This window comes from Prunus dulcis, chromosome 6 (genome assembly GCF_902201215.1).
Source record: "Prunus dulcis chromosome 6, ALMONDv2, whole genome shotgun sequence".
NCBI lineage: Eukaryota > Viridiplantae > Streptophyta > Magnoliopsida > Rosales > Rosaceae > Prunus > Prunus dulcis.
This window is the reverse complement of record NC_047655.1, coordinates 6,615,144-6,634,605: the sequence shown is the minus strand read 5'-3', so window position 1 is coordinate 6,634,605 and position 19,462 is coordinate 6,615,144. Positions and strand designations below refer to the sequence as shown.

Below are 19,462 nucleotides of genomic sequence, written 5' to 3'. Positions count from 1 at the left end.
ATATGGCTTTGCTAAACTCAAAATTCAGTATCTTCTAATTTGAACACGAAAGTATCACTAGATGACGGATGACCTATTTGTAATCATATTTTTATTTATAATCAGATTTTGTTAATTAATTAATTAATATTCAATAATTGTTAATTAGATTTTAAACACAACACACACAAAAAACACTTTTTTCTGTTTTGAATTCTCCTCCCCTTCTTTTTACCTCTCAACTCTCGTCTTTCTCATCTTCCTTTTTCTCCTCTCCTTTAATGGTATCAAAACAAATTAGACCAGAACAGATGGATCATCAAACAGAAAACCTCATGGACAAGAAGTCAGTGAACACAAAATTCTTTCGAGTGGGTATTATAGTGTTACAATTAATAATCTGAGTAAGAGTCATAGCACTCGCTGTCAGAGTCACAATACTCCTCCACATATTCCCCATATTCATATTCATCATCCAAATATCTATCGTCTTCAGCAGACAAGTTATGCTCACCTTCTTCAACCACCGCCTCCTCCTCTTCGTCCTGAATGTCCTCCCCAACCTCTTTCTCTTGAATTTCCTCATATTCTTCATCAAAATCTGCATCATCTTCAGCAGACAATATTTGCTTCTCTTCCTCAAACTCATCCTCATCTTCATCTTCATCTTCATCTTCATCTTCGTCTTCTTCCTCATCTTCACCCTTCTCTTCCTCCTCCTCAAAGTCTCCATCTTCGTTAGACAAGATATCATCTTCATCTGATGTTGGGTATGAACATGTTGCCTTTTCGACATTCCACTCAGCTCCACTGACATGGAAAAACTCAGGCGCCTCATTTCTGCAAAAGCAATAAAAGCATGATAATGGGTACCGTACCGAGATCACATAAACAGTTGTTTGCAAACTTGATCTGCATCTTTTTCTTTCGGATGGAATGACCTTCAACAGCTTTCAATCACAATTAGAACAATATAAAAAAAATAATGCAGATTCCCAAGGATGGTACACAATCTGAAACACACACACACACACTGATACAAACATATAAAATTATAAAACACATTTGTTCATCCTTTGTGTCTTCATCATAGTCATCATGTGCACATTCTCTTTGTCAACTATAATGTGGGTTCTTTTTTCAAACTGTCATGTTCTCCTTCCTTTCTTTACAGTAATCAAGAGATGGGAAAACCTTTTGAACAAGCAGTAACCATTTGATACTCTCTTTTTTTTGCCACAAACCATTTGATACTTTACACAACATATTAATATAAGTACTACTGAATATTTTCCATTCGGAGAAAATTTGAGGGAATGACTTTAGAGAGGGGATGTTACGGTAAAAGATATTCGTAGTCAGAATACTCCTCTGAATCTGACTCTGTCATGTCCTCTGAATCTTCATCTTCATCTTCATCGTACAAAATATTACCCTCATCCCATAGTGGGCAAGAACATGTTGCCTTCTTATCTTTCCACTCAGCTCCACAATTATAACAAAACTCATACCCACATCTGCAAAAGAAATAAACCCATTAGGATGAATACTAAGATGACATAAATACAGTAACTCACAAACTTGACGTACAACAGCTTTCAAAATTTCAATTACAATATAATAATACTGATAAAATCCAGATTCCCAACAACTTTGGGCAACAAAACACCAGTCAACGATCCTCTTAGTTGGGTTTATATTATCATGACATTTACCAAATCAAAGGTTATCAACCCTTTCCCATTCTCTGTCTTCAACTTGATCTACATTTGATTTTTACCATTTTCCTCAAGCACTCTTTCCACACATGTTTTCTCTGTCAACAAATATGAATTTTCTCAACTCCCAAAACACATAGATTGTCTTAACTCTTTCCTCATTTAAATTACTGCTGAAAACAATAGTATGATGATCACTCAATGCACGAGATTCGAATTTCGAATCTGTTTTCCACATGCCCTCTACTTTTACTAGCAAGTAATCTCAAAACTCCCATTACGGAATTTAAGCTATTCTTTTATTTTTTAAATCCATTCCTTAGGAAACTGGAGCAAGCAGATTATTTTCTAGAGCCAAAAGTATGGCCTTTTTGTTTTCTAGTTAGGACATCAATAGTGTATACAACACCCTCAATGACTGAGGTAGATTGAAATGTCTAAAACAAATCTCGTTCCCTCACATATTTTTTTTACTGAAAATAATTTCGAAAGTTGTTATGAGGGGTAAACTCCAAAAAATGGGGGCTAAATACCTGCAAGTCATGTGGTAGCAACCTTCAGAAAGTTCAATCATATGGTTGCATTTCACACACTGACGCCACAGATTCCTTGAGGCAAGAGACTTTAGCTTTGTATCTTCTTCTGGGGCATAAGGATTCAGCTTTTTGTAGTCAGAGCATGTTCTGTTTTTGTGCCAAGGGACTTTACAATTGATGCAGAAAAGGCAGTTGCATTTCATGCATATCCTAATTCCTGATAGTTCCACATCACTCAAGGTTTTTTTGGAGTGTTCTAAAAGCTCACGTTTTGATATTAAAGCGGAGCACCTTGGATACGGGCAATAAACTTTTTCCGCAGCAGGAATTGAAGCTTCCTTTAAGCGTTGGCGCATTGTTTCCACAACTTTAGGTGTCAAGAATTTTGCACAACTGTCAACACTAAGGTCAGACTTACAACCTTCATGAGGGCATCTAGGAATCATCCCGTGAAGCAACTTCACCTCCACATGTTGTTTCATACAAGAAAAGCAATACCGATGCAGGCAGCCCCCAACCGAAAACATTTGACTAACATCAGTATCTTCCAAACATATCACACAAGTCTCATTCACATTCTTACAAGTGGTAGATTGTGCAGGTTGGTTGGTCTGAGATTGAGACACTATTGCATCTCTTGCAAGTTTAAATGCAAATTTAATATGATTTCGGGGCACAAGCCTTGGGTTGCAACGTGTAAACTTTCCTTGAAGGCTCTTAACCTGATTGACAAGCGCTGCTATCTTGTGCTGCTTTGCTTGCCATTTACCAGTAACCTTCATACATAAAATATAACGTCAGAAATTCAACAAGCTCTATTCATGGGTGTAAATAGACTGTAGCACAGTGACTAGTTCATCCAATATTCTTGGTTTCAACACAAATACTACAACATTGCACACATAAATGTCATAATAAACTCCATTATTTTAGACCTTGTTCACAAGACTTTCTCTAATGGTCAATTTAAGTACAAGATAGCAGACTAATTTGGTAAATGCTGAGAAGACATAAGTAAAATTTCTCAAAGTGAATGCGTCTCTTTGTCCACAATGGATGATATACAATTTGCCCTATCAAATTTCATCAAATATATCTGAAAATTGAAAGTTCACTATTGTTCCAAGAAAAACAATATTAATTCGCAAAACCTACAATCGTATACTCTAATATAATAGTAAGTTCCATTCCTTTAGACCTCTTTCACAAGAGTCTCTTTCATGGTCAGTGTAAACCATAGCGTCCATAACCATATATATAAGATAGAAGGCTAATTATGATAGATGTCATGGATTTATTCAAATATCACAGAACTACAGTAGAATGAAGGCTAAAATCTTGAAGAATATAGGGTTAGAGAGCAAGAGAGAAATAGAGAAATGAAGAACTCTGTAATTTCATTCAATATGATAATGATATCATCTCTTCCAACAGAAGCTAGAATGCCTTTACATACACTGCCATATGACAACAAAGAAAAATTAATTTAACTAATCTTGACACCTGTCCTAACTAATTAGTCCACATCAGAATCAATATAACGCTGGTGTGGTGTAATACTAGCAACTAAATTAAACAAATGCTGATAAAGCCCAACTAAAATTTCTCAGAGAAAATGGGTCATCTCTGTCTACAACAGATTAGATAATATACAATCTGCTCTATCTAATTTCATCAGTATATCTTTTAAAAAATTGAATTTTTATATTAAAATGAAAAATCCACAATTAGCCTAACTATTTTTCATCAACAGACCGAAACGAGGCAGAGAAGAGAAGAGATAGCAACTCACAAACTGAAAAATAGGAAAATTCTCACAGAAAAAGGTGATGCGCTTCAAGTCCAAAGCAAGAGCAGCATTAAGTCCTTCAATCAAGGCTTTCAACTGGGCTCCATTCTTGCTCATCCCATTCCCAATCAGGGGTTTCCAAACCTCGAACACCAAATTATCCCTGGAGTCGCATAGCGCAACCCCAACCCCAGCCAGCACCACTCTCTCATTTCCAACCATTTCCTCGCTCACCAAACCCTTGAAGTAGAGCCTGAACACGCTCTCACTCTCGACCCTCTTCGTCGACGACAACGAGGAGGAGCCTTCGCCGAAGGGTTTGCCGAGGACTTCGCCGAAGGGTTTGCCGAGGACTTCGCCGGACTCTTGCCACTCCTTGATCTCCCTCCCGACCTGATCATCGTGAATCCGACGGTTGAGATCCTCTCTGGCTTTCCGCATTTCGATTTCTCGGTCTTTCAATTCCTGCTCCATTCTTATGAGTTCTTCGGACTTGAGGGAGACGTGGGTTGGGGTGTTGGGGATGGTCCGAACGGCGTCGTTTCGGGGGGGTTGGGTGGAGGAGGAAGAGGGTTGGAGAGCGAGAGAAGCGGCGAGGGCTTCTTGAAGTTGCATATTAAAGGCGAGATCCATGTCGGACTCTAGGGATTCGGCTTCCATGAGCTCGCGACGTTGCTCGGAGACGGCGAATAAAACGTCGTCGCCGTCGTCATCGGGTGACACGCTGCTGGCCATGTAGGACTGAGAGGGCGAGAAATAAATGAAGTGTGCGTTGTATCGCGGGTCTTCTGGATTTTGGGGAGATTATATATATATATATTTGACAAACTACAGTAAACTCCTCAATTTATAAGTTCATTTATGAGTTCATACTAGAGATATTTATCAATACATACTCAACGGAACTTTATATTTTGGCCTAATGAATCTGTTAAATGCTAACGTATCAAAAGTGAGACATATTTTTTGATGACGTGGACTTCCACGTGGACCAAAAATTAATTAAAAAAATTATTTTACTGTTTAAATTATTTTAAAAACTCTCTCTCTATCTCTAACCCAGCCAACCTCACCACGACCTTGCCTTGCCCACCCCTTCCCAGCCCCTCTCCGTCTCTGCCCCACCCCCCTCTCAATCACAGCCATCATCTTCCTCACAGCACCACCAGGAGAGGGTGAATCGGAATCTGAATTAACGACTCACCTGCTCAGTTTACTGACTCGAGGAGTTGCTGGTGATGCTTTTTTAGGAGTTTCAAATATAATAGTAGATCTGTTCAACTTCAAACTGTCAGCACCATATCCATATTACATCAAACAAAACAATACAGACATTATTATATATATATATATATAATTCCTTTCTATTGAGGGACACCCTTTAGGGTCTCCTACGAATTTTTTTTCAACGATCAAAACCATCTATTTTTTAAGTCTATATTTATAGATCATCCTTGCAAAAAATTAGACAAATCAGAAACTGTTTCGATATCCAATTGTGTCATACAAAATCAATGAACACGATGCTTCAAGAAAGTACTAAAATTTCAATAATTCAATTGAGTAGTCAAATGATATCGAATTCAAGTGATTTTTTGTAGAGATGATCTTTGAATAAGTATCTACAAAAGAGACGTTTGGGAAAATGTCCAATTTTTAGGTGAGACACTGCCGAAATTTCGATAGAAAGGCTCGTGTCTTTAATAAGTAGGCCCGACATCGGTTCGATGTCTGAACTATCAAAGGAATCGTCCCGGATTTAGAGGAATTCGAGGCGGGTCCTATCAAGATCCATGTCGAACTCTAGGGATTCAGCTTCCATGAGCTTGCGATGTTGCTCGGAGATGGCGAATAAAACATCGTCGCTGTCGTCATTGGGTGACACGATGCTGGCCACGTAGGACTGAGAAAGCGAGAAATAAATGAAGTGTGCGTAGTCTCGGGTACTTCTGGATTTTGGGGAGATTATATATATATATATTTGTTTTTTATTTTTTCGTCAAAAGTAGGGATGGCAAAAATCCCTGCAGGGGCAGGTCCCCGTCGAGTCTCCGACCCTAATGATGGGAGATTTCTCGGACAGAGACCCCCGAACTTGAAAAATCCCCAATGGGTATGGGGAAGGGATGGTATTTGCATTCCCATCCCCGAACCGAAAATATATATGTTTATATTTAAATAAATATATATATAATTATAATATTTATGTTTAACCCTAAGTTAACCTCCCTCTCCTAATTCTTCCTAATCTTCTTTGGAATTTCATATTAATGTGATTTTGAATAGTTGAGTTGAACTTTATAGTTAATTTGGATGTGTTGAAAGATAATTTAATATGAAACTTAATGTTAAAATATATGATAAATATTTTTTATGTAAAAAAAATTCGGGAATTTGGGTGGGTATGGGAGATAGTTCTCCGACGGGAACGGGGACGGGGATTCCTTGAAACCTATTAAAGGGGGATGAATTCGTGGATAGGAGCGGGGATGGAGTTCGAAGACGAGAATGATATTATCATACCTGACTCCCTACTCGACCCGTTGCCATCCCTAATCAAAAGACATCCTTTCCTTTATACAACGAGTACTCGAGATAATTCCGAAATATTTAATTCACTGGTAACAATTAACCCACTGAAATAAATTCTTTGTAAAAATGAAGAAAAAAGAAAACCACAACCCTTTCCCGACATAGCATAGCATTGTTAAATGCAATTAGAAAGGAAAACTAATTCGAAACTCATCGAAACAAAGTTTTTGTCGACTGGATCATCATCCACGTACTTGAGAGCTCAGCCGCTCCCTTTCGAGATTTGGTCTCGCTTCCCAAATGTTGAAGGTTGGCTGAGACTCACTGACTCACTGAGATGCTGAAGATGATGATGCGGAATATAGCTGCTTCTTCTTCTTCTTATTGCACCATCAGGAGATGTAAAGGTATGCCTTGTCTTCACTCTAACTCCACTCTTGTTGTTTTCGCCAACGATTACTTTGCTTTCCTTCACTCTCAACCTTTTAAACCAATCAAATCTACAAGAACCCAACTAGAGCAGCCAGTGAGAAACTCACCCAAAATCACAACTGTTGAGGATGCTTTCAATGTGTTTGATAGAGTGCTTCAAATGCGTCCTCGGCCTTCAGTTGTTCGTTTCACTCAAATATTGGGTCAACTTGCGAAATTGAAACATTATTCGGCCGTCATCACCTTGTATAACCAAATGGGTGTGTCGGGAATTGGACCTAATGTTTATACTCTAAACATTCTCATAAATTGTTATTGTCATCTAAACCAAATGGGGTTTAGTTTATCTGTATTGGGAAATTTCTTCAAACTTGGTCTTGAACCAGATGTCTTTACCTTCACCACTCTAATCAACGGCTTTCTTCTTGAGAATAGAGTGGCGGAGGCGGCAACCCTTCTCCACAAGATGATGAGGGGAGGTAATTGTCAGCCTAATGTGGTTACTTATGGCACACTAGTAAAGGGCTTTTGCATGAAAGGTAACAATAGTGCCGCTATTCAGTTGCTTAGGAAGATGGAGGAAGGAGCTTGCAAGCCTGGCCTAGTTGTCTATAACACAATCATCGACAGTCTTTGTAAGGATACACTAGTTGATGATGCATTAAACCTCTTCTCAGAAATGATGTGCAAGGGTATTTCCCCAAATGTCATTACCTATACATCCTTGATTAATGGAGTTTGCAAATTAGGCGAGTGGAAAGAAGCTACAAGGTTGTTGAATGAAATGGTGAGTAAAAATATCTTTCCAGATGTGTTCACGTTCAGCGTCTTGGTAGACACACTTTGTAAGGAGGGAATGGTCGTGGAAGCAGAAGGCGTGGTTGAGATGATGATTCAAAGAGATATTGATCCTGATACAGTTACGTACAATTCACTCATGGATGGTTACTGTTTGCGAGGAGAAATAGGCAAGGCACAAAATGTTTTTGAACTAATGCTTAGCAAGGGCTTGATGGTTAATGTTGTTTGTTACAACACATTGATAAATGGATATTGTAAGCTTAAAAAATAGATGAGGCCATGATGCTTTTTCTGGATATGTCTCATAAGGGACTAGTTGCAAATACCGTTACCTATAACACTCTTCTGGATGGTTTTTGCAAAGTGGGTAGAATAGATGATGCACAAAAGTTGTTCTCTGAGATGCAAGCTTGTGGCCAAGCTTCCAAATGTTCAAACTTATTCTATTTTACTGGATGGCCTGTGTAAAAACCGACAACTTTCTAGGGCAATGCAATTGTTTGGAGAGATGGAAGCGAAGAAGTTGGATATTGATATTGTGATTTACAATATTCTTATTGAAGGTTTGTGCATAGCTGGAAAAATTGAATCTGCAAGGGATCTCTTTTGTGGTTTATCATCAAAAGGACTTCGACCTGATGTGAGGACATACACTATAATGATTAATGGACTCTGTATCGCGGGCCTAACAAGTGAAGCAGAAAAGTTTCTTATCCAAATGGAAGAGAAAGGCTGTTCTCCTGATGGTTGCACCTATAACACAATTATCCGAGGGTTCATCCATAATAAACAGACATCAAGGGCGATGGTACTTATTCAAACAATGGTAGAGAAGGGTTTTTCTGCAGATGCATCAACAACGGAGTTGATAGTTAATTTACTGTCGAAAGATGAAGTAGATCCTGCTTTGTTGCCGTTGATAAAAAAATCACTGTGAAATTAATATGCATTTGTGGACAATGAAATTTGGAACTGCTGCACCTTCAACGGCCATAAAGGTATTACAGTGGTTGTGCATATGGCAGGAGGTGAAAATGCCTTCTCACTTGCATCCTTAATTCTGGTATTAATTCTGTTTAATGGAATATCTAGCACTCTTTTGGACTTTTCCATTTATCTATGATGATTTATTTACTTTGTATTCCTATCACTTGGCATCTTGCTGTATATAGAAGGCCAAATATATAAATTTAGGTGTGCCTTCTCATGACTGTCCTAGCTTGAAAATGCTTCTACAGATAATGTGTCTACTTATTCGGGTATCAGAAACTTTGACAAAACATAGACCATTATATGTTAAATCAATTGACATTGACTTCAAAATTCAAATGCGTCTAGTTATCTACGGAGGTTTTTTAAAATCAAAGGTTGGTTTGTCTCTCTTCCCACATAATGTATAATATATATACTAATGGCTTCTAGTTTGAGGATGAAATAATGAGCCTAAACTTTGGCAATTCATTGATGTTCTGGAGAGGAGTGTGTTATATTGGGATAGCAGCTGATAATGGTATATATACTGTTGTTCCTTGATTGAACTTATGTTGCGTACCAATCTTTATGTTAACTAAACTAATTTTCCAAGTTAAAACTCTTTTGTTTCTTGTCTGGTTTATATATATACCAGTCAAACTCTTTAGATGTTTTGCTTGGTTAGAAGTTGGAACTAGTTAGCCATGATGGAAAATTCTTGCCCCAATGCCGGGATTGGGATTGGAAGGGAAGGGAGAGTTTTTACAAAGTGATTTTTGAAGATAGTTTACTATATTTCCTATCAAAAAGAAAAAGAAATGCTTTAATTTGCAGCTAGTTTATGCTTTCTGTTCATATTTCCACCAATACAGTAAGTAAAACTCATGTGTGTTTGTGAACACGTATATTTGTATGTGTTGAAGACCACTTTAGTGTGCTTGATTCCGATAATGGATTAGTGAACGTGCCATTGTTGTAGATGCGTCTGATTATGTAAACATGTCATTGTCTTAGTACTTGATTCCAATTACGAATTATTAAACGTATGTTGACAGGGTGTTAAGTGCTTGAGTTGTTTGCAATGCAGATGGCAATTTTGCTTGGGATTGGAAGTCATCATTTCCTTTCTCATTCGTGACAATGGACTACTGAAGTGACTGAATATGCTCATCTCCAATACGAAAGACCTTTAGTCCCTCTCAGCACATGAAAGTCCGGTACTTTCTAAATGCTACACTTGAGTTTAGCTGCACCGCACGTTTGGTTTTCTCGTATAGTTGGCCAACCCTTGGTCCTTATGAAACATGAGGCCATTCTCCAACACATGCTCATGCTTTCTTGATATTAACAGATATCAGGTCGGTGTAGTATTTTCGCAGTGTTTTTCATGTCTCTTCATATCCGGCTGCACATAAAAATGTATACATAGCAAACGTTTGTTGTTAGGCTTTGACAAGTATAACCTTGGAATTGTTCTTGTTTATGTTCTGTGTGTCTGGCCAAAATAGACAACTTTGGCGGGCATTTATGATACATGATAATTGAATCTTTGGATATAACAGCTCATGACATGAGATACAGGATTGGGTTAGGCACTCTCATAAATTAGTTTTTTGTGTATAGGAGAGTGAGAATCGAACCATTGATATATCGACACTATATATCTCACTTATCGTGACTTATGTAATGAGTGAGATTGAAATTGAGAAGGTAGACATATATATTCCCATAACATTGAAGCTTTACTCCACCACTCGAATTACATAAAAAAAGTGAGACAGAGAGTGGAGATAAATCCAATGACAATGACATGGAAGTTTTAACTTCACCACTAGGGTCATTATACTCTTGTGCTCCGACGAATGGACATAGAAATATAGGAATAAATAGTCCTATATGATGTCCTAGGCATTGGCATTGGCATTGGCATTGGGGGATGGTTCATGTTTGGGAATGGAATTAAAATTGAAATTGACCTTTTTTTTGTTTTTTTGTTTTTATGAGGAAAAAGAAAAAGAAAAAGATAACTAATAGAACTTAGAGCCACAAGAGCACGCAGGCCCAAAGAAGTTCAAGTAAAAAGAGTTCACAACCGAAAGAGGTACATATAAAATAAGTTACCAATCTTGTACATTAGAAAAATAAACACTGTAGTTACTATAAGGCTTAACATAAGTGTACAGCTAGGAAAGTTACAATGGGCACAACACTAACTTAGGTCACTTTTATTTATTTTTCTTAGTTACACTATTGTAATACCAATAGGAAAGCCCACTGGGTGTAACACTTGGTCCGCTTTTGTGTATTTTTGTTATTTTCTTTTGGGCCTTCAATTTTATTACCAATTTTTCTTCTTTTGGGTCATCTTAGGAAAAATAAACTCTTTCCTGAGTTTAAATAAAAATGGGCTTAGCTGGTGTTCTCACATGCTAATGACACGTGTTGAACTTCGCCTCTGAATGCAGACAACAATTTGATAGGTGCTATAATATAAGCATTCAAGAAATTTTCAATTTTGTTTTGAATGTACTTAGCTGGCTTTTTCTCTCTTTAAAACGTTTCCCATTTGATGTGTTTGATCGTGGAAAGTTTAGGTCTTTCATTTCATAAAAATAACTTGATTTTATTATTATTATTTTTTTTTTTTTTGCGTGTAAAATTGAATCGATAGTACTATTCAGGTCAAGTTAGTTGGGTTTAACGGAAATTTAATTTGTCCGCCCCTAACCCTAGATGTAAGGGACAACACATCATTCAACGAGGGAAAATAAGTCATGGAAGAGTCCAAAGGGTCAAGTTCAATTTTCATGTCCAAATGTGTTAGTTTTCTCCCTTAAATTACCTAACAAATGACAATGTGTTATACACATGGCAGTTTTGCTTGGACTGGTTGACTGCTTTGAACTTTCTCATACCATTAGGTATTATGGTAGAAATCAATTGCGATTTGTCTAAACATTTGCTAATTAAATTGGTTTTCCTCATCTCTCTAGAAGAAAAGAAAGAAAAATAATAATATTTTTCATAGGGAAATTAAACCCCGAAAAAAAAAACACACTGAAAAATACTTTGACTAGGGTTTTATATTTGTCGTCGTCTACAAATATTTATAATTATTCCTGAATTACATGGTTGGAAATCAAATCACAAAGTTTATTACGTGGGGAAGTTGATCTCTAGCAAAGTGTTACAATTTTTTTTGGGTCCTATTCTGTGAAGCTTATCCCTTAGCAAAATGTGTAGTATGTTGAATATTTAATTTATAATATAATTTCAAAAGCATGAGTGAAAATCGTGGTTTGAAAAATCAATTATTTCAATTCAAGATTCCCTGCAAACTTTGAAGTTTTCCTTTCAAATGCTAAACGACTCTTGAAAATGGCGATGTGTTTCAAAACAGTTGAGTTGAAAGCACCATTGCCATAGCTTAGTTATCCTAATTTCACCATCTCATGAAAAAGAAAGCTTATGTGCTCACTGGATAAGATTTAATCACATGATCGATGATTTAAATACCTCGGAAATCAAATCACAAAATTTTCTTTGATTGAACAAGCAAACGGAAAATTCTATTTGCATCTTTTGGCTCATCTTACCTCTCCTAAATATTATAATACGTATGTGATGTTCCCTTGATTAAGTATATGTGACATGCCCTACAAGACCAAGCAAATCTTTGAGTTCAATTTTCTTAAAGCTTAACCAAAACTTTTGAAAAAAAAAGCATATGCGATAGAAAATGCGAAAACGGGTTGTGACGAGGAAAACAATATTGCAAATGAAATTATTTTCTTTTCCTTAAATTGGGGGGTGGGGGTTGTTTTGTTGAACTTAAACATATTTTAACATTGAAAAAAGAAATATCACTAAGCCAAGAGTGAGTTGGTATATAAAATTATCGAAGTATCACTCCTCAATTAGGGACTAATCTTGAAGACTTTTGCTCATAAAAAGTGGCAAAAACATATCAAATGAAAGTAGTGTAACACACCATTAACTATATATATGATAGTTAGTTTTTCTAAAAATAAATAGAAGTAGGTGTATGTAATCTAAAGGCTATAAGACTTTGTACCATGCAACTTTTGGGAATGTCTCGTGGAATGACGGCCAAAGGCACACGAGATGTACGGTGTTGCCAATTAACATGATGTGCAATAATGTCGGGCCTATCTCCACTTTTATCACATAGTACTTTTTGTAAGCGATGCTAAAAGGGCAGTCTCCTCACTATGGTTTCCCGTGGAATTTTCGGTCCATAATGCAAGTGAGTCTCATAATTCATTAATTAGCGACTACCAACCATCCACATGCCACATGAGAACAAAACATTTATGTTTGGTATGAACGCTCTATGATCACCACCATAACTTCTGAAGTGAGAAAAGAAGCTCAAAAGCCTCAAATGACTGCAAAACTCAGCTAGTGGGCTTAGCAACATGCATACATACACATCAAAGCAGCAGAAAAAGGAATAGAATGAGATCAAAACTCAAAAAGCAAGAGAGAACGAGAATCAAAAGGAGCGACTCTTCTGGTCTTTTTCCCATTGATTTCTATATACATATATAATGCGGATTCAACAAAGCAAATGTTAATGTCATAGTTCCCATTGCAACATTCTCCTCAGTAGCAGTTGTTTAGGTAATGCAAATTCAAACAATATGGATAAGACTTGTTTCAAATTTTTGACTCTTTAAGTCTCCCTTTTAGTTGTGGGTTTGTCGATCTTTGCCTTTCGTTAATTTAATGCAATAAATTTGGCTTCAGTTTATCGATGTATTGGATCATTCTTTTCTTGCAGTCTCCTACTCTGTCCCATCTTATATTTGACATTTTTTTTGTGACAAAAGTTGGTGCAATGCGACCTTTTAAAATAGGTTTTCGTACACCTAATACCACTATATGGGCAATGGGAAATGATGTAGATTGATCTAAACCCACTGTAAATGTACAGCGATAAAGATTCTTTCTATGATTATAAGATGGTGCCATACAAATATAAAATTTAATCATTTCTTGACCAATAAAATATTAATGATGAGCTATATAACAAGAACTATAGCTCACACCTATTTATAGATCTCTTAGCTTGCACTCAAACAGTATAATGTTGGTAGGGGAGATCCATTCCCACTCCCCACATTACTCAGCATACCACATACCTNATTATCTATACTAGTCCCTTGGCATTTGATCACGCGTGTATCAATTGGTTTTTTAAATTTTATTTTAGAATTTAAAAATAGAATGGATAATTGTGTTCTATAAAAATAAGACCCCTTTTTTTTATAAAAAAAAAAATTCTCTAAAAAAAATAAATTAAAAACTATCTGGTATGAGACAATCCTTCAGATATAGTGTCACATTCACCTAGAAAGTTAATCAGTGATTGATTTTTTTTGGAGGTACAACTGTTTTAATTGACCATGTTCTCATCTCACCAATTGAATTCCCATAATCAAATGATAACATTAACTTTAAAATATTGGTGAACATTTTTAAGTTCCATATAATCATTTCCTTCATCATATATTCACCATATAGTGACATGTGCATGTGTAATTAATTCAAGACCTTTTCTGGTGGATCAAACCTTCTTTTTTATATAGAATAATCGATAGTAATTATTAATGAAAAGCAAAAGTACAAAGTAAATTATGGTGTCGAATATAGGTAAATATTATATAGTGATTAAACACAACAAATTGAATTGATATGGATAGAATCACGCACAATAACACCGATTTAATCAAATATCATACAAAGTAATTAAAAACCTAATGACAAATATATTGTATAATTATGAATCGCCAACAAGGAATACATTTTAACCAGTCAACTTATGATCAACCTCTCTCTAAAGACATCATCTTTCCTAGACACTACAGCATGTTAGGTTGGATAAAGTTCACCACGTACAAAAATGAATACAAACCAGTACACAAGAATTCTTGTCATGAGAGTGAAAAATATAATTTAAAGGATCATATCATTGACTTGTGGAACTCATTTTTTTTCTTTATTTATAAAGTATTTTTATAATATATAGCAATAGGTTTGCTTAATTTTATAGCCTCTGTAGAGGTACAATTGGGTCAAAAAAACAGACTTTGTTCCCGTTCAAGCATAGAAAATTATGGCATGTTGGGTGAGACATAGATATTTTGTCTCTTGAGGAAAAAAGAAGAAGAGGGAGAAGAAAAAGGGACAGAAAGAGAGAATCAATCGGTTGCCGACAGGTGACAATCTTTTGTTGGCTTTGCTTCTTTGCTTAGTTGAGAATCTGAGATCATCATCAACTCACGCACGTGGGGTGCACATGATTTGAATTGTGCGTCAAAAACGCGTTTAATTAGGGCGGGGGGGGATCAAAGCTATGATTACCAGTTTACTAATTACTATCAATGGGGGAGTAACAAATGGACACGTGGCAATGACCCACATCAAGAGGGGCCCAATGTTCTGTTGAGAAAATTCTTCTGCATCATTGTCAAGAGGAAAAAGATTGTGACTTTTAACGGAGACGGGGGACAGTAATAACTAATATTAACAACATCAAGTGACTTATTGGCTAAGTGTCACAGTTTGGGACAGTAAAAGTAATATCTAATTGATCCACCACGATTAATCATTGGTTATAGTTGGAAGGATTTCTATGACATGTTATTTTATGATGTAGTTGAATTCATGTGCAAATATCCGTGAAGTATAGTTCAGTTGGATAAGTTTTTTCATTTTTACTTATGTGGGTAGAAGTTCGAAACTCCTTTGTCCCAGTCGCTTGCAATAAAAAAGATAGATAATTGACGTGTAAATATGTGATTTATATTATAGTCAACGTAACATCACATCAAAAATTTGTATGTCACTGTTATAGTGTAATAAACGTGATGCGTTTCAACCTTCTTGAGCTTATAAATGCCTCTTGAAGACATTTTATCAAACACAATATCATAAAGAAAAATACAAGAATACTACGGGGTGTGATGAATAGAGTTCATCAAATTAAACATAAGTAGGTGTGCCTTAGGTTATCAATATGCCTCTTTGAGACATTTTATTATACAGTAATGCCCTTTTTCATAAAAGAAAGCTCAAGAGTCAACGAACCTTATGAAATTGAACATGGGCAAGTCTGCCCTCATCCTTTTATTATTATTAGTATTTTTTTTTATTTTATAAAGTAGTGAATACCTCTTTGAAACATTTCATCGAACACCATCCCACCTTTCCATGAAAGAGAAAATCAAGAATATTGGGGTTCAAGTTGCATATTCACTCGAAAGATTTCCTTTATTAGCAAAAAAACTCGATCAGTGTGAAATAAGTTTAGGAGGGGCTGCTGCTGCAGTATCAATCAGAAAAGAAACACGGTAAAGAAAAAAAAAAGGTCATGTCACCATGGAATTGTATTTTGTTTACTTCCTTGAAAGCATGCACTAAAAGATTGCGGAATCAGTCAAAACATCTGTAGCCAGCCCAAAGCCAAAAGGTATGCATACATCTTTGACATGGTGATCAAGATTTATGCACTTTCAAGAGCCAAGCATATATGGTTAGATAAATCTAAAAAATGTATTGTCAGTTTTAAATACATCAGTTTCATTTTCAATTGAGAGCCAGTGGTGCAAATCCATAATAGGTCCACATTGCCCAATGAAGGCAGATAAAAACAGACCCTGATGCTGAAATGGTGTCTTTATTCTAAACGATAATAGGTTTGTTAGATTTTACAACCACGGATCATCGGGTTTCTATTACTAATAGTTATATTGTCTCTAAATTAACCACCTTCAAAGTTCAGCAAGTGAAACAAAAGGCTTCAGTATTATTAGTAGTGTACCATAGTTTCCGATATAGGACTTTAGATTCTTTAACGCACACACCCTATGCAATTTAATTTCCAATTTCTCATCTCCATGCATAATTACAACACAACTCATAATCGCAGATAAATATAATTAATTGTTACCATATAAAAATTAAAGTTCAATTTAATTAATAAAATCTGATTGTATTAGTTGATAAACATGGTGCTTATCCCAAGTTGCAAAAGAGAGAGGGTTTTCTTTTGGTGGGCTTAAAGGTCGTTACAGAGAAAGATGGTCAAAAGCTAGTTGGACAAGGAATTAATTCATGCATCAAACATCAATTTATTAAGTAATTAAAGTAGGTGACCAAAAGTTGGTTAAAGCTAGATTCAGTAAGATCAGGACACAAATGGACTGAGAACAGACATATATCTGTTTTCCTCTTCAACATGGAAAATATTACATGAAACTAAAAGAAAAAGACCCACCAAGCTAGCTACTTTTGCCCTGCAGGAGGCTTAAACAAAGTCACTACATCAATCTCAACTTTCATCTTCCCTCCCTTTTGTTCAAACACTGAAGATCTAGTGCTACTTCATTCCTACTAGAGAGCTACCTAAAATTTATTAATTAATATGGTGTCCTTCAACTTCTCCTTAGGAGAATTTGATTGGATTCCTGGAACAAGTTTTTTTTTTTTTTTTTCAATCCATTGTGTTACAATAATTAATTAATAGTTGATGCTAGTGTCAGTTGTACATGCGTGATGCATTCTGAGTTATGCATGAGTGTGAGACCTACTGTTGAGCCCACACTGATCAAGATATGTCACGTACTCATGCTCGACTGACGCTAGCATTCCTCCTCTTAATTATTTGTTTCTCTTCATGTCCAAAGTGGTTCCCACAATGAGCCTAGAGTGGTGGTGTCATCAAGGAAGCTTACGTTGCTCTGGTTGCTGCCATGAGAACTGGTGATGAAGTTGTGATCAAGTGATTGCTGAGGAGAGCCCTGATCATTAGATTGTGTCATCTCCATGCAAATTAGTGCCACAAGGTTGGCTTGCTGGCATTGCATGTTGACAAGCTCAGCTTGTGCCTTGGCTAATTGTGCTTGCAGCTCATTCACTTGTTTCTGGAGGTGGCAGATTGCCCCTGCACACCCATAAACTGGGTCTCTAATTCTTGCACTGGCCTCATAAACCATGCTGCTCACTGCATCAGCTCTTTGAGATTCTGGAAGTTCCTGAAAATTTGAAATGTTTCTTTCATTTAGTTACAAAATAAACTTTCAATATTTAATTGATTGCAAACTGAGAAAATAGTCAGAAAAAGAAAAAAGAAAAAGAAAAAAGAAAAGGAAAAAAAGAGGTACTTTTGAGAGTTTTTCTCCCTTGTTCTGTTGTTATCAGCATAATTTAGTCAGAGTAGTTGATTTCCTTGATGAAAAATAATATCAGGGCTAAGGGCTGAAAGGGAATTTCCTACCACTTTGGTACGTCTCCATTTGTGTCTAGTGAATACTTCCTAGAATTTTCAAATATGAATGCAACTTAACACAATATTCCATGGAAAATCTGACACTTAGTATTTCACATGGGAGAAAGACCTTAAGTTCTAGCTATGTAAGCCTTTTCGTGTCTTCTGGTCAGACTTGTCTTTGTCAAACAAGAGAACGATAATTTTTATTAGACTGTGAATTTAAACTACATATTTAGTAAAATTACCAAAATTTACAGTGTGACAGAAGAACATTACTGTGTATCTAATATTCCAGAACACAGAGTCATAGACCTACTTTGACAAGTAGTGCTACATGAAGAAAAGTACCTGCAAGAACTTTATGATATTACTAGCCCCAAAGACACGATGAGCAATAGTGAACTTGGCTGGCTCAGTGGGAGGAAAGTAAGGTGCCAAGACACATTTGTCTGCACATCTTCTCCTCAAGATCTTGCATGCAGCACAAGGACTTATAACCACAGGTGGGTTTGGAGTTGGAGTAGGAGGCAGAGGAGGAGGAGGAGAGGATGGTGAAGAAGAAGGAGACTGAGACAGAGGGGTTGAGGAGGTGGTTGTGTAGTTTGTGTTCATTGTCTCATTACTGCACTCCATTGCAGCTAAATCTTTAAGATTTGAGCTTTAAGCTATGCTTTTGTGTAGAGAGAGAAAACTGAGAAGAAGAAGGAGAAGAGAGAGAGAGAGAGAGAGAGAGAGAGAGAGGTGGGGTGGGGTTTGTTTGCAGCACAAAGTTAGAGTATAAATAGGGGAAGGAAGCCTTCGGAGGAAGTGTCATTGTGACGTCATCTGTTGAATATTTTAATTAGGCTGCTGATTCTGTCACATAGAGACAGATTTATATTTAATTTCTCTTAAGCCGTTAGGTTTAATGACAGAATTATATATAATTTCACCTTTGATTTTTTTGCAGGAAAAAATTATCTTCAAGTTTGAAAATTCATCATCCCCTCTGAAAAAACCCAGTTTGCAGTCACAAGTTTTAAAGTCTAAAATCAAAATAGCCGTATACAAACAATTCGGTAGTCTCCAAAAGTCCTTCTCAATTCATCTTTTTAACCACCAAAGCACTTCAAATAAATCTCTACTTTTTTTCATTTACTCAGTAATTTCATTTGGTGGTAGCAAGCAAGCCCCAGAAGCAATCTTTATTGCTGGAATTGTTAAAAGTAAAGAGAATCAAATTCACTTGCTCTTTAATCATATATCAAATTGGGTGGTTGGGTTTAGTCAAATGGTTATAGTATAAATTAAGAATTAACTCATGATGAAAAACCTTGTCAACAAAGATAGGAAAAATGCAGGACAATTTCTATTTCTAACCCTTGTCCAGGACAAGGGGTGCCCTACTGACGGCGGTTGTTTTCACATG

At 36.4% G+C, this 19,462-nt stretch overlaps 2 protein-coding genes and 1 pseudogene across 4 annotated transcripts; 1 reads left to right on the top strand and 2 right to left on the bottom strand.

Annotated features, from left to right (window-relative positions):
- Positions 1–276: 276 nt before the first annotated feature.
- LOC117631625 (probable E3 ubiquitin-protein ligase ARI3) lies at positions 277–4,821 on the bottom strand. Of its 2 annotated transcripts, none has more exons than XM_034364884.1 (4): positions 4,026–4,821; positions 2,231–3,009; positions 1,320–1,496; positions 277–819 (listed from the first exon to the last, which is right to left on the bottom strand). In XM_034364884.1, the coding sequence occupies exons 1-4, from the start codon at positions 4,755–4,757 to the stop codon at positions 372–374; spliced, it is 2,136 nt and encodes a 711-aa protein (XP_034220775.1). In that variant the 5' UTR covers positions 4,758–4,821; the 3' UTR covers positions 277–371. The 2 variants fall into 2 exon arrangements, with proteins under 2 accessions (XP_034220775.1, XP_034220776.1); XM_034364885.1 differs by having other exon boundaries at positions 707–819; positions 1,301–1,496.
- Positions 4,822–6,622: 1,801 nt separating this feature from the next.
- Positions 6,623–10,315, top strand: LOC117630733 (annotated as a pseudogene). Its single transcript, XR_004586247.1, has 2 exons — positions 6,623–8,850; positions 9,847–10,315. The product of XR_004586247.1 is annotated as a putative pentatricopeptide repeat-containing protein At1g12700, mitochondrial (transcript).
- A 6,673-nt stretch (positions 10,316–16,988) lies between these two features.
- LOC117630736 (LOB domain-containing protein 1) lies at positions 16,989–18,777 on the bottom strand. The gene is made up of 2 exons (XM_034363476.1): positions 18,403–18,777; positions 16,989–17,818 (listed from the first exon to the last, which is right to left on the bottom strand). Exons 1-2 carry the CDS (start codon positions 18,685–18,687, stop codon positions 17,459–17,461), a joined length of 645 nt encoding a protein of 214 aa, XP_034219367.1. The 5' UTR covers positions 18,688–18,777; the 3' UTR covers positions 16,989–17,458.
- Between the last annotated feature and the right edge of the window lie 685 nt (positions 18,778–19,462).